Consider the following 16,053-nt stretch of genomic DNA (forward strand, 5'->3'; position numbering starts at 1 on the left):
GTTCTGAAACTCATATGTTTGGGGGAAAGACCCCACACCAGGCAGGAGCTGTGGGTGGGCATAAAAGAACAGACCGATGCGTGGTTGGTGCTGCTGAGCCTCAAACTTGGCCTGGTGGTGGGCGACAATAGGCAAAATCTCATAGAAGCTCTGGGACTACCTAGTTTGACACACCCCTTGCCTGGCTCATGTGCTGAATTTGGTGGTGCAGAGGTTCCTGAAGAATCACCCCGATATGTCAGAGCTGCTGCAGAAAGTGAGGGTCATCTGTGCGCGCTTTTGGTGTTGTCACCCTGCTGCTGCTCGCCTGTCTGCGCTGCAGCATAACTTCGGCCCTCCCGCTCACCGCCTTCTCCTTGCTCATGCCCGAGAGACTGTGTGAGCAGCAGCAGGCGATATTGGAGTGCAGTGTGTTTTGCTATCAATATAAATGTTTTTCTTTGCATCGTCATATGTCTACACCTGCATAATTATACAGTTTTTTAACAAATAGCCCACATTTATAGGCATACTATCCATCCAACTATATGAGGGAGAGGAAATTCTTCTGTGGTGTGTGTCTGTAAAAGACATGATTTAAAAAAAAAAATATAGGAACACCCCCTTGATCAATCTAAGGCCGGCCGGACCCGTGCTGCTGACCGCAAATTGCCGTCCACAATGCACGGGTACCGACCGTGGGACGCCACTTGTAGATCGCGGACCCATTTACTTGAATAAATCTGAATCCGACTGTCCGCACCACAAAAAATTTCTGTGACACTCTGGCAATTTTTTAAAATTTAGGACACCCCTTTGGCATCCGTCTTACTGTAGTAGGAGAAAAAATATTTTAATAAATAATCCCCAGATAGGAGCAAAATCTTTTTACCCAGTTTTAACCCAGGACATACAAGCACCAAACTCTCTTGCCGTGGCCCTTAGCAACCTGACACAGAATTGGCTTCTTTCTCCCCCACCTCCGCCACCTTTTCCACCTACACCGCCACGTCCACAGCCTCATCAACTTCCTACTTCACTTGGACCTCTGCCTCTTGGATCAATATTGTTATTTTTTATTTTGATGTATTTTATGTTATTTTAATTCACTTTCCTATCCACTTTTGTTTGCAGGGGAATTGTCCTGCTCTTACGCCCACTTTGCAGCCCTCTAGCCCTTTTACAGCCATTTCAGTACCCCAAAGTTCGGTTCCCCATTGGGTTAGTTCATTGTTCGGGGTTAAGGTCGGATCAAGTTCGGAACCCGAATCGAACTTTGAAACAGCCGAACCCCTCAAACCAGGACATCCAGCGGTCTGCTCATCCCTAGCGGACAGGTCCTTCCAGTCACGTCAAGAGCTTCCCAGTTACACAGCTTTAGGCCTATTGCACACAACTGTATGGCTTTTACAGTGTTTTGCGGTCCGCAAAAAAAGATCCGCAAAAAATACGGATGACATTCCTATGCATTCCGTTTTTTGTGGAACGTAACATCTGGCCCCTAATAGAACAGTTACTACCCTTTTCTGTTTGGCCTCTTTTTTGCGTTCCATATATGAAACCATTCAGTTCAGTGGATCCGCCCAAAAAAAACGGAAGGTACTCCATATTTCTTCCATTTCCGTATTTCCGTTTTTTCGTTCCGTTCAAAGATAGAACATGTCCTATTATTGTCCGCATAACGGACAAGGATAGGACTGTTCTATCAGGGGCCGGCTGTTCCTTTCTGCAAAAAACAGAATGCACACGGACATCATCCGAATGCACTCGGATCCGTTTTTTGCGGACCGCAAAATACTGAAAAAACCATACGGTCGTGTGCAAGAGGCCTAATGCGGACAATAATAGGACATGTTCTATCTTTGAACGGAACGGAAATACGGAAACGGAATGCATACGGAGTACATTCCATTTTTTTGCGGACCCATTGAAATGAATGGTTCCATATACGCAAAAAATGGAATGCAAACGGAAAAAAAAAACATCCGTAATAATTGCGCAATAATTGCCGCAAATTGCGGTACGGGTGCGGACCCATTTATTCTCTATGGGGCAGGAATGGATGCGGACAGCACACAGTGTGCTGTTCGCATCCGCATTTCTGGAGCACGCCGACAATCTTCCGGTCCGCGGCTCCGGAAAAAAATAGAACATGTCCTATTCTTGTCCGCAATTGCGGACAAGAATAGGCATTTCTATGGGGGCGCCGGCCGGGTGTTTTGTGGATCCGCAATGCACTACGGACATGTGAATGGATGCTTAGTCTTCATGGTTCTTCTATATCAGCAGATTGCTAACAGTGACCCCACAATACAGCTTTTCTGAAAGGCCTCCTGCACACGAACGTGTGCACCCCGTGGCCATGCTGCGGTCCGCAAAATGCATGCATCAATGCACGAACAACGACCGTGGGGCAGCCGCAGTGGATCGCGGACCCATTCACTTTAATGGATCCGCCCGCTCTGCAAAAAGATAGGACATGTTCTATCTTTTTGCAGAATGGAAGTACGGGACAAAACCCCATTCCGTAGTGCTTCCGTGTATTGTGGATCTGCAAATGCGGTCTGCAATACGGCCACGGAGCACACACGTTCGTGTGCAGGAGGCCAAACTGTGCCCCCACAATACAGGTGTTCTGTAACAGTGCCCCCACAATACAGGTGTTCTGTAACAGTGCCCCCACAATACCGGTGTTCTGTAACAGTGCCCCCACAATACCGGTGTTCTGTAACAGTGCCCCCACAATACCGGTGTTCTGTAACAGTGCCCCCACAATACCGGTGTTCTGTAACAGTGCCCCCACAATACCGGTGTTCTGTAACAGTGCCCCCACAATACAGGTGTTCTGTAACAGTGCCCCCACAATACCGGTGTTCTGTAACAGTGCCCCCACAATACCGGTGTTCTGTTACAGTGCCCCCACAATACAGGTGTTCTGTAACAGTGCCCCCACAATACAGGTGTTCTGTAACAGTGCCCCCACAATACAGGTGTTCTGTAACAGTGCCCCCACAATACAGGTGTTCTGTTACAGTGCCCCCACAATACAGGTGTTCTGTAACAGTGCCCCCACAATACCGGTGTTCTGTAACAGTGCCCCCACAATACAGGTGTTCTGTAACAGTGCCCCCACAATACAGGTGTTCTGTAACAGTGCCCCCACAATACAGGTGTTCTGTAACAGTGCCCCCACAATACCGGTGTTCTGTAACAGTGCCCCCACAATACCGGTGTTCTGTAACAGTGCCCCCACAATACCGGTGTTCTGTTACAGTGCCCCCACAATACAGGTGTTCTGTAACAGTGCCCCCACAATACAGGTGTTCTGTAACAGTGCCCCCACAATACCGGTGTTCTGTAACAGTGCCCCCACAATACAGGTGTTCTGTAACAGTGCCCCCACAATACAGGAGTTCTGTAACAGTGCCCCCACAATACCGGTGTTCTGTAACAGTGCCCCCACAATACCGGTGTTCTGTAACAGTGCCCCCACAATACCGGTGTTCTGTAACAGTGCCCCCACAATACCGGTGTTCTGTAACAGTGCCCCCACAATACAGGAGTTCTGTAACAGTGCCCCCACAATACAGGTGTTCTGTAACAGTGCCCCCACAATACAGGTGTTCTGTAACAGTGCCCCCACAATACCGGTGTTCTGTAACAGTGCCCCCACAATACCGGTGTTCTGTAACAGTGCCCCCACAATACAGGTGTTCTGTAACAGTGCCCCCACAATACAGGAGTTCTGTAACAGTGCCCCCACAATACAGGTGTTCTGTAACAGTGCCCCCACAATACCGGTGTTCTGTAACAGTGCCCCCACAATACAGGAGTTCTGTAACAGTGCCCCTATAACACAGCTGGCCATTTTGTTGCAGTGCCCCATAACAGAATTAAGCCTCATTCACACGTAAGTGTTTGGTCAGTTTTCCATCAGTGATTTTGATCCAAAACCAGGTGCAGCTCTAAACACAGAACAGGAGCAGATCTTATACCTCATCTCTGTGGAGGCTTCAATCCTGATTTTAGCTCAGAATCACCGATGGAAATCACTGACCAAATACTGACATGTGAATGAGGCTTTATTCTGTAAGGATACTTTCACACTAGCGTTTTTGCTGGATCCGGCAGAGTTCAGCAAAAACGCTTCCGTTACTGATAATATAACCGTCTGCATCTGTTATGAACGGATCCAGTTGTATTACCTTTAACATAGCCAAGTCGGATACGTCATGAACTCCATAGAAAGTCAATTGGGGACGGATCCGTTTTCTATTGTGTCAGAAAACTGATCCATTCTCATTGACTTGCATTGTGGATCATGACGGATAAATCTTGCTCCGCATCCCAGGACGGAAAGCAAACTACAACATGTTTGCTCTCCGGTATGAGAACGGAACGGAACGCATTTTGGAGCACTCCTTTCTGTTCAGTTACGTCTTGTCCCCGTTGACAATAAATGGGGACAAAATGAGACCCTATGACGGATTTCAATACCGGAAAATATTAACGCTAGTGTGAAAGCACCCTAACACTGCCCCCATAACTGTGCCAGCTTGTAATAGTGCCCCCATAACAAATCACTGAAAAGACCATACTGTAGTAATTGATGCAAGGTTAAAAGACAAGTCGACAGCCTTTGACTTTATTGTAGAGGTCAGGAATTCTGGTCAAGAACACCCGGGTTTACATTTATTTATTCATATGAAAATACCATACAAATGTAAGGTTTCACATGTACAGGTAGTAATACCTACATATAGAACCACGAGATACAGGTAAACTCCGTGCTGGACTGTGGGGCCGAGCAGGACTGTGGGGCCACCCCATCTGCTTCGAAATGGTGTAGAATGCAGATTTCAGTGCAAATTAGTTTATTGAGAAATAATATATTACAAGGCAATAAATAATAACTTAGAAATAAATCCAGCACCTTTTATACAGCAAGGTAAGATAAAACATAATAACAACAATTACAGCTAAACCCAGAAACAAAAAGGGAACGGTTAACGCTATGAAATATGAACAACCAAAAAATCCAGTTTGGAAAGTGCCGCTCCCTAATTACTAGGGCGCATAAAGTGCTGGCCTGGAAAACTCTTGTAACTTTTTAATTTGAACGTAATTCAGGAGAATACGGGGGACACAGAAATGCATTCACTATGAAGGTTACTTTTGGCGCAGTAACCAGGGGCTGTAGTAGCGGGAATGTAAACAGACATCAACAGTACTACCTAACGGACAGGGCGTAGTCACATGAACCTGTATAATTATTAAATATTGTATAAATATCATATTAAAATGTGAAACTGACACATTTTACATAAAAAAAAAAAAATCACAGTGGCAACATAAGATTTAAGAAATGTTTCGATAACACTTTGCACATGTCCTGTTAAAAATGTAACAGCATTTCGGACCTCCTGGAGAACAGTCCTCCTTATGGAGGACCCATCTCTTTAATTTCCGTAGCTCTTAATTGATAAAAGGTAATACTCCATTTCTCCACCAGGAGTGCTATAGAAGAAATTAACACTTACCAGGAGCTAACAATGCCCACAGCATCTAATTTTATGTTCAAGTAATCTGCTCTTCCTTCCTGAATATTCTGGATAATTTGAGGTCAGATTTCCACAATCAACTGAATAGGAATACCTGACATTCTGACACTTCTGAATAGTGTTGAGCGAATCGAAGTCCACAAGGTGGACTTCAATCCAAATTTCAGGATAAATTTGAGTTGCCGTGAAGCCAAATTTCCTTGAGCTTCGTGGTAGTGAACCAATTTAACTTGAAATAGTAAAAAAAAAAAAATCTGCTCCATTTGCTCGGGACGGGCCGGCTGCCACCATCTTGCTTGAAGATCTTGACTTAAATCCTGTGCACTGTGACGTAAGAAGTCATCTTGGGCCATGCGAGATTTCGCTCCAGCTCTGGTAAGTATGTTTTTTTTTTGTTTTAATTTTACACAGTGCCCCCACAATACAGGTGGGTCGCAATCGCCGTACCCTGTCATTACAAAACCCACTGCTTACAAAGAAAGGCCCTTCCTAGCGAAGTAATTCGTCACGAAGCTAATTTCTTAGTAAAATTTGGCGAAGTAGTGGAATTGAATTTTCAAACACTTCGCTCATCTCTACTTATGAGAGCAGATTGAACGAATGTCTCTGAATTTTCACTTATTCTAGAGTTTAAATTTAGTTTCATACAGAAATCTACTGCTAGTCCTTCAGTACAGATGACAGCCCTTACCCCCATGTTTTATCATTTTAAGTGAGGTACAATTTGGGTCCACTAGATCCGAGTTGTCCACAGCATGTACATTGTACACCGGTGCTCGGCAGGTGTCAGACAGATCATGGAATCTTCATACTGAGGCTTCGCAGGTCTTTCCAGGGTTATCAGGTGCAGTTCCAACTTCCTTGGGAGGAGCTTGAGTGTATCCATTCCGTTTTGTTTTATAACCTAAAAACATGAAATAAAGTAGAGATGAGAATATACTGATACACACATGTATAATCGATAAATCCAGTTGTCGTAAAGGCGTCAGCTTATTAAAAACGGTATGCAAAGGTTCAGGGAGGGTTGAAAAGGATAACAAAGAAGTGCTACTCACCGATCCCTGCCACTTCCATTCCAGTCCTCACTTGTTGGTCTCTACTTCCTGGACAAATCGTAAAACACACAGAAAATGCCTGCTCAGCCAATCACCGGCCACAATCATGACCCGTCAGTTATTGGCTGAGCAGACATCTCCTGGCATTTCCTCTGTGTTGAGACGGGAAGGAAGTATAGACCAGTGGGACTCAGTAAAAGCTGGAACAGGAGTGATGGAGGTCGGTGATAAGAGTAGCGCATTTTTTATTTTTTATTTTTAACCCACTACTTTTTTTCCACCTGTACAATTTTTCCAGCTGGACAAATCCTTTAATGGAGTTCATGCAGCTGTGTGTAATGATGCAACTAGTCCCATTTAAAGGACCAGGGATGAGCCATTACATAGAGTAAAGCGTCAGCCCCTTGGCGGATAGCTATTCATGTTAAATCGTGCAAAACTGCACCAGTATTTCAAACCCTATGCAAGGAATTTATGTAGAAACCTGTGAAATTCAGGAGGATCTTAATGGAAGTTAAAGAGCATTCACTTCTACACTTCTCAATCTACAGGCAGCATATAACAGAGGGGGAGATGCCGAGCTCAGGGATATATTGGTTTCTATTACTTCACTCACTATTTTCATATCAAGAGATGTTAAACTTCTGCAAGGTTTACATTGAAAGTCTGTGAGTCCTGCTTCCCCATCTTTTCATAGAGATAGTCTGTTAGTCCTGCTTCCCCATCTTTTCATAGAGATAGTCTGTTAGTCCTGCTCTACCATCCACTCATAGAAAAAGCCTATGAGTCCTGCTTCCCCCACTCATTTATTGAAAAAGTCTGTTAGATCTGCTTTCCCAATCCAAAGTACCAGATGATCCATCAGAGGGCCCAGGCTCTGATACAATAGTGGGCCCTAAAAAACCTGGAGACTAGGATCTACTTCTTTGATTCAAAACCTATAACACTGTATTTATGACATGGGGGTTGGGCCCTGAGAATGATCTCCTCTGGTGGGCCCAAGAGACCCCAATCCAACCCTGTCTGTGAGTCCCGCATTCCTCTCCCAAACATAGACAAAGCCTGTGAGTCCTGCTTCCCCCTCGTTCTCATATAGAAAGCCTGAGAGTCCTGCTTCCCTCTACCTTCTCATAGAGAAAGCCTGTGAGTCCTGCTTCCCCCTCGCTCTCATATGGAAAGCCTGCCAGTCCTGCTTCCCTCTACCTTCTCATATAGAAAGCCTGAGAGTCCTGCTTCCCTCTACCTTCTCATAGAGCAAGCCTGTGAGTCTTGCTTCCCCCTCGTTCTCATATAGAAAGCCTGAGAGTCCTGCTTCCCTCTACCTTCTCATAGAGAAAGCTCATGAGTCCTGCTTCTTCCTCCTCTCATACAGAGAGCCTGAGAATCCTGCTTCCCTCTACCTTCTCATAGAGAAAGCTCATGAGTCCTGCTTCTTCCTCCTCTCATACAGAGAGCCTGAGAATCCTGCTTCCCTCTACCTTCTCATAGAAAAAGCCTATGAGTCCTGCTTCCCCCACTCATTAATTGAAAAAGTCTGTTAGATCTGCTTTCCCAATCCAAAGTACCAGATGATCCATCAGAGGGCCCAGGCTCTGATACAATAGTGGGCCCTAAAAAACCTGGAGACTAGGATCTACTTCTTTGATTCAAAACCTATAACACTGTATTTATGATATGGGGGTTGGGCCCTGAGAATGATCTCCTCTGGTGGGCCCAAGAGACCCCAATCCAACCCTGTCTGTGAGTCCCGCATTCCTCTCCCAAACATAGACAAAGCCTGTGAGTCCTGCTTCCCCCTCGTTCTCATATAGAAAGCCTGAGAGTCCTGCTTCCCTCTACCTTCTCATAGAGAAAGCCTGTGAGTCCTGCTTCCCCCTCACTCTCATATGGAAAGCCTGCCAGTCCTGCTTCCCTCTACCTTCTCATATAGAAAGCCTGAGAGTCCTGCTTCCCTCTACCTTCTCATAGAGAAAGCCTGTGAGTCCTGCTTCCCCCTCGTTCTCATATAGAAAGCCTGAGAGTCCTGCTTCCCTCTACCTTCTCATAGAGAAAGCTCATGAGTCCTGCTTCTTCCTCCTCTCATACAGAGAGCCTGAGAATCCTGCTTCCCTCTACCTTCTCATAGAGAAAGCTCATGAGTCCTGCTTCTCCCTCCTCTCATACAGAGAGCCTGAGAGTCCTGCTTCCCTCTACCTTCTCATAGAGAAAGCCTGAGAGTCCTGCTTCCCCCTTGCTCTCATATAGAAAGCCTGAGAGTCCTGCTGTCCATGCACACACATAGAGAAAGCTTTTCAAGCCCTGCTCCCCACCCACTCACTGAAAAAGCATGCGAGTCCTGTTTCCCTCCTCAACCACCAAGCCGTACAGAAAGCCTGTGAATTGTGCCTTCCCCCATCCACTCATGCACTAAGCCTGTTAGCCTAGGTAACCCAAGCCCCACTCATAAAAAAAACGCCATCCCACTCATAGAGAAAACCTGTGAGTCCTTTCTCCCCCATCCTGTAATACAGAAAGCCTGTGAGCTCTGGGAACCTACGCCCCACTCATTGAAAGCCTGTGAGTCCTGCTTTCCCATCCATTTATTTTAAAAAAGCTTGTGAGTTCTGCTTCCCCAGACCATTCATGGAGAAACCTGTAAGTCCTGCTTTCCCACTCAGTCATAGAAAAAGCCCAATGAGTCCTGCTTCCGCCATCAACTTGTAGAAAAACCCTGATAACCATGCTTTTTGCTCCCACTCATTGAAAAAGTATGTGAGTCCTGCTTCCTCCCATCCATTCATACAGAAAGCCTGTGAGCCATGGTAACCTATACCCTACTTATAAAAAGTCTGTGAGTCCTGCTTTCCCCTCCCTCAAATAGAGAAAACCTGTGAGTCCTGTTTTCAACTTCAAGTCATAAAGAAAGCATGAGAGTCCTGCTTCCCCCTCCCTCTATACAAAAAGTCTGTGAATCCTGGTATGGCGCTGGTGTCCCATGGCCACCACTGCTTTGAGGGTACAGGTGTTGTGCTACTCACCTAGGTGGCCATTCTATTTGGCCAGTCGTTTATTCTGCACTCCGTCAGACAGCAGCAATAACAGCCACCAATGCTTAAAGTGTCTTCTGCAGGCTGCATCCTATGTGATCTGTTAAGGGCCGCCTGGCTTGTGATACACTTGCTCTTGGCCTTTTAAATGGCCAGCATGCACATGTCTAAAATTCCTCCTCAGCTAGGGTTGGCAATTTTCCCCAAAAAAACACTAGCTATAATTATGTGGGTAAAAAGTGGGTATGCTCTTGGGGTGTGTGGCCCATGGGCCGCTGACTTTTCTATCCCTTGCATTGCCTTAAGCATGTAGTCAACTACCAGGTGAGACTAGCCGGTCTACTCTACTGTTTGCTACTTTCTAAATACAGGAAGCACATCTGCTGTTGTCAATCTCACCTGGCTGAGGACCACATACCTAATGCAGTGCAAGGGACTGAGTAGTCAGAGGCTCAGCTGCCCAGTCAGGGTGTCATGTTTGGGCTGCACAATTTCTTCCCGTAGACCACCATGGCTAATGCAAAGTTGTAGGTCATAGAGCAGCATAGGAAGTCCAGTTCTTTAGGGGTATAGTAGCACTGATAATGTAGATGCATGGAGAGGCTCAGAGAGGCAGAGCACAATGGGCGGGCAGTGGACACTCGGGTTTGGAGCTCAGCCTGAAGAACAGAACAAAGCAGGACAGGAGAGTCTAGCTTCGCTATTGCTAGATTCCTCTCCTGTACTCTTCAGGTGTTCTGTTCCCCAGCAAAGGCATGGCAGTACAGCACTTCATGGCCATAATATCTCTCTCCCTATATATATATATATATATATATATATATATATACATATACAGTCAGGTCCATAAATATTGGGACATCAACACAATTCTAACATTTTTGGCTCTATACACCACCACAATGGATTTAGAATAAAACAAACACGATTTGCTTTACCTGCAGACTGTCAGCTTTAATTTGAGTCTCACAAATATTAGGACAGCACTCCTTAGGTAGTGAAAAATAATGATTTTATTTCATGTTATTTCAGCCGGAATAGGTGGTATGTCAGTTGCAACATTTCAGGCTTAATAATAGCCCTTCATCAGGCACTCTGAGGACCACACTGTGTATACAGCCGGCTGTATACACAGTGTGGTCCTCAGAGTGCCTGATGAAGGGCGATTATTAAGCCTGAAATGTTGTGTGTCAAAGTCAACAATCAGGAGAAGACTTCACCAGAGTGAATACAGAGGGTTCACCACAAGATGTAAACCATTGGTGAGCCTCAAAAACAGGAAGGCCAGATTAGAGTTTGCCAAATGACATCTAAAAAAGCCTTCACAGTTCTGGAACAACAGAGTTTTTTAAGGGAAAGAAGTGGAATGTTATGCAATGGCCAAGTCAATCACCTGACCTGAATCCGATTGAGCATTTCACTTGTTGAAGACAAAACTGAAGGGAAAATGCCCCAAGAACAAGCAGGAACTGAAGACAGTTGCAGTAGAGGCCTGGCAGAACATCACCAGGGATGAAACCCAGCGTCTGGTGATGTCTATGCGTTCCAGACTTCAGGCTATAATTGACTTCAAAGGATTGGCAACCAAGTATTAAAAAGTGAAAGTTTGATTTATGATTATTATTCTGTCCCATTACTTTTGGTCCCTTAACAAGTGGGAGGCACATATGTAAACTGCTGTAATTCCTTCACCGTTCACCTGATCTGGATGTAAATCCCCTCAAATTAAAGCTGACAGTCTGCAGGTAAAGCACATCTTGTTCGTTTCATTTCAAATCCATTGTGGTGGTGTATAGAGCCAAAAATGTTAGAATTGTGTTGATGTCCCGATATTTAAGGACCTGACTGTATATATATATATCTCGCAACAGGGCACAACTCATATCGCAGGCACAACTCACGGGGCTGGATTTCCCTGTCCATCATTCACTTCTGGCTGGCTGCCACCGATCAAGACCATTTTTATTGTGACTCTGCCTGACTAATCCTATTCATTGTCCCATTAGTGCTGCTTACTTCCTGGACTCCTCCCATCAATTTTCCTGTCGGGACCAAAACATCCAATCATTGACTGCTCATGTGCAAAATCTCATAAAAAATCCCAGAAATACCGGCACCAGTCTTCTGGGCAAAATACCAGTTAGGCCAGTTAAATACTGGCCAGAAAGCAACCCTATCTATAGCATATGGCTGGCCTATCCCCAGTGGGAGGGTCACTGAGCTTAAGTTCTTAGTTTCTAATTTACCACCAAAAGTGCATGATTCTGTCTGAGTGCACATGTACTGAACTTCTGCCTGTTAAGTGACTTTGATTCTCTGTTGCCTGCCTGCCCGGTTTCCTGACTACACTTCAGTCTGTTCCCTGACTACAACTATTGCCTGACCTCTTGGTACTTTGCAACAGTGTCTCTGACCCTTGTGGGTCAGCCACCAACTACATAGGGACTATCTCAAGAGGTAGCGGCCTGGCAGCTCCCCTGCGGCAAAGACCAGATCCCTGTAGAGGGGGTAATGGGTGAATACCAGGGAACTGCCAGGGTAACGCACTTAGAGTCAGCCCAAAGTCAAGCCAATTAGTTGGCATAGTGGGTCCACTCTCACCACCCATTACTCCTGGTAACCCATGACCTACTCATAAAAAACCTGTCAATCCTGCTGCTCTGGGTGGATGAGGGGAGCAGGACTCACAGGTTCTCTCTATGTAGGGCAGGAAAAGCAGGACTCACAGGCTCTCTCTATGAGTGGGCAGGGGAAGCAGGACTCACAGGTTTTCTCTATAAGAAGGCAGAAGAATCAGGACTCACAGGCTCTCTCTATGAGTGGGCAGGGGAAGCAGGACTCGCAGGTTTTCTCTATAAGAAGGCAGAAGAATCAGGACTCACAGGCTCTCTCTATGAGTGGGCAGGGGAAGCAGGGCTCACATTTTTTCTCTATGTATGGCAGGAGAAGCAGGACTCACAGGCTCTCTCTATGAGTGGGCAGTGGAAGCAGGACTCACAGGTTTTCTCTATAAGCGGGCAGAAGAATCAGGACTCACAGGCTCTCTCTATGAGTGGGCAGGGGAAGCAGGACTCACAGGTTTTCTCTATGAGTGGGCAGGGGAAGCAGGACTCACAGGTTTTCTCTGAGAGGGCAGAAGAAGCAGGACTCACAGGCTCTCTCTATGAGTGGGCAGTGGAAGCAGAACTCACATGTTTTCTCTATGAGAGGGCAGAATAAGCAGGACTCACAAGCTTTCTCTATGAGTGGGCAGGGGAAGCAGGACTCACAGGTTTTCTCTATGAGAGGGCAGAAGAATCAGGACTCACAGGCTCTCTCTATGAGTGGGCAGGGTAAGCAGGACTCACAGGTTTTCTCTAAGAGAGGGCAGAAGAAGCAGGACTCACAGGCTCTCTCTATGAGTGGGCAGGGGAAGCAGGACTCACAGGTTTTCTCTATGAGAGGGCAGAAGAATCAGGACTCAGGCTCTCTCTATGAGTGGGCAGGGAAAGCAGGACTCACAGGTTTTCTCTAAGAGAGGGCAGAAGAAGCAGGACTCACAGGCTCTCTCTATGAGTGGGCAGGGTAAGCAGGACTCACAGGTTTTCTCTATGAGAGGGCAGAAGAAGCAGGACTCACAGGTTTTCTCTATGAGTCGGCAAGGAAAACAAGTCTCTCTAAATATGAATACTTTCCACATAAAATGGCATGGAGCCATCTGAGATTAGCTTTCTGTAACAATAGTCTTCCTGGTCTCACATAGTATTTCTCTGAACTCTTAGCAGTTGGCCATAAACTTACAGTAGCCAATGAAGAAAATTCCAAGATTCAAAAGAAAAGAAATGATGAAAGCGATGGCCACATAACCATTATTAGGAGATTGTCCTCTTGAATTGTCATCATCTGAAAATCAACAACATTTTTGTGGTTAGATATTGGGATTGTTGGGCTCCTCAAAGAAACAACTAATACCCATGAGTGACCAGTCTTCATTAACTTTCTCTTGGTGCAACATATCTCAATATTTATTTCACAAGATGACCAACTTTTAAAATAAAATGATTTCATGATACTCTGTCACGAGATGTCTAACCTGTATGTGTCCATGTGTGGTCACCCAGTGGTTATGGTGTTAATTGTACTCTGTCAAGAGTTTTCATAGCATTTTGCTGCATGTAAGGCAGATGTGGAAACTCCTTCATCTCTAAAACCATTTAGGTGCCATGACCACCATGGTCTACAACATCTTAGGGGTATTATGGCTGAGGGGTATGGAACCTGTGCCATATGTGTAGAACAATAATACAGTGTGAGGTACTAACTATCTTCTCACTACACCAAACTATTGCATCGCACTGCGAGAAGGGGATAAGATTTCCAGAAGACACCTACCGATCCCATGGTATATGTGCCCAACACAGACTGTAAACCCGACCTGAAGCAGCAGAATGAAGCCTCTCCAAATGTACTGAGCGATCTGCTTACATCTGGAGTCTAAAGAGGAGAAAATAAAATGGAAACATTTTATGAAATCCCTATAATATACCATAAATAATACAAATCAACTCAAAGGACTACTCCTCCTCAATGCATATGACGTCCACAAATATAAGTCTATGAGTCATCCTCTTGTGTTAAACGGGGTTGTCTGGAATTTTTAAGAAACCTGCATACGACAGTGCTAGTGCTTAGGATAGTGATTGGCTGCAGCTGTCACATGACTGATGTGACGTCATCACTGCAGAATCAGTTGTCACTCTTACAGGAGAGTATATACCTCATTTCTTGGCAACATTTCCTGCTCTTACACAGGTTTCTTAAAATCCCAAACTTGCCCTTTTAAGTTATCACATATACTATTTTGCTTCTGGAAAAGATGAGTGACAACCAATATGGCAGCCACAGTCGTTCTGGCTTCTGTATTGACTTATAATTAGATTGTTTAACCTATTGAGCTGAGCAGCTCACAATCTTTAAAATGTACAACTTACTGCAAAATCTGTCCATGAAGTTGGTGATTTGAGCTCCAACACATTTCGGGAGGCATCCTGCAAAAATGCAGAAATTAGGACTTTTTCTGGTTTTATTACCATTTAAGTAATAATCCAACAAAACTGGTCATTATCAGCTGTTAAGGGCACGAGCTCTACTCCCCGACCAAGTCTCCTGGAGCAGGCCATGAAACACTGTAATGTGTAGGCTTACAACTAAGGCCTCATGCACACGACCGTTGTTGTGTTCCGTTCCGCAAAATGGGCTTCCGCTTTTCCGTGATCCGTTTCCGTTTTTGCTTCCGTGTGTCTTCCTTTATTTTGGGAGGACCTCCAGACATAAAGGAAAGTTAAAAAAAAGTTTAAGTCAGGTTTGCCATGCAAATGATAGGAAAAAAACTGACGTGGACGCACGGACGCGGATGACAATCTTGTGTGCCTCCACGTTTTTTTTGCGGTCCCATTGACTTGAATGGGGCCGCAAACCGTGTTCTGCGAAAATAATAGGACAGGTTATATTTTTTTGACGGATTGGAACCACGGATCACGGATGCGGATGGCAAACGGTGCATTAGCCGATTGAAAATCAATGGGTCTGCAGAAAATCATGAAAAACGGAGCAACGGACACGGAATAAAACAACGGTCGTGTGCATGAGGCCTAAGGGTTACACAATGAAGTGTTTCCGTATGAGATACATCAGTCAGACAGAACATTACATCCACCTGCCTAATACTGTGAAGATAAACCCCTTGTGCCCCCAACATAACTTTTACATGAGTCATGGACTTAAAGAGATCTCTGAAGGTCTGTGGTTTTTGGCACTGACACATTAGCAACAAATCTTTTAAATTCTGCAATTTGTAAGGCGAGGCCTCAGACACGCATCAAACACTCGGAGGCATCTTTGACCCTGTTGTCATTATTTCACTGGTTGTCCTTTCTTGGACCACTTTTAGAGGGTATTGTGGAGCTCACGGTTAAAGGGGCGTTCACTGTGGATGTTACTGTTAAGGGGACAGACTGCTGTGAACGTCACTATTAGAGGGGCAGCTGCTGTGGAGGTCACTGTTAAGTCAGCAGGGTACTGTGAGGTCACTGTTACGGGAAGGGGGTACTGTGGAGGTCACTCTTAAGGGAACTGGGTACTGTGGCGGTCACTGTTAAAGGGACGGGTGCTGTGGAGGTCTCTGTTAAGGGGGCAGGGAAAACAGATAAGGGGACGGTCCCCTAAGGAGGTCAGTGTTAAGGGGTGGGGTGCTGTGTAGGTCAATGTTAAGGGAGCAGGCCCCTGAGGAGGTCAATGTCAAGGGAGTAGGGTACTGTGAAACTCACTGTTAAAGGGGCGGGCTGCTGTGAAGGTCAAAGTTAAGGGGATGGGCTGCTGTGGAGGTCCCATTTTATGGAGGCGGGGCACTGTGGGGGGATCAGTGTTAAGGGGTGAGGGACTGTGGAGTTCACT

At 45.5% G+C, this 16,053-nt stretch overlaps 1 protein-coding gene across 2 annotated transcripts in view; it reads right to left on the reverse strand.

Annotated features, from left to right (window-relative positions):
- Nucleotides 1-6,192: 6,192 nt before the first annotated feature.
- Nucleotides 6,193-16,053, reverse strand: part of LOC120990517 — a 39,075-nt gene continuing 29,214 nt past the window's right edge. Inside the window, exons 6-10 of one of the 2 annotated variants that reach the window (XM_040419383.1) lie at nucleotides 14,592-14,648; nucleotides 13,993-14,094; nucleotides 13,402-13,503; nucleotides 11,358-11,360; nucleotides 6,193-6,444 (exon numbers count right to left, since the gene is read on the reverse strand). In XM_040419383.1, coding sequence (XP_040275317.1) covers nucleotides 6,347-6,444; nucleotides 11,358-11,360; nucleotides 13,402-13,503; nucleotides 13,993-14,094; nucleotides 14,592-14,648 — 362 coding nt within the window. In that variant the 3' untranslated portion in view covers nucleotides 6,193-6,346. The remainder of the gene's footprint in view (nucleotides 6,445-11,357; nucleotides 11,361-13,401; nucleotides 13,504-13,992; nucleotides 14,095-14,591; nucleotides 14,649-16,053) is intronic. The other variant, XM_040419384.1, reaches the window with a different exon arrangement.

Source organism: Bufo bufo, chromosome 2 (genome assembly GCF_905171765.1).
Source record: "Bufo bufo chromosome 2, aBufBuf1.1, whole genome shotgun sequence".
Lineage (NCBI taxonomy): Eukaryota > Metazoa > Chordata > Amphibia > Anura > Bufonidae > Bufo > Bufo bufo.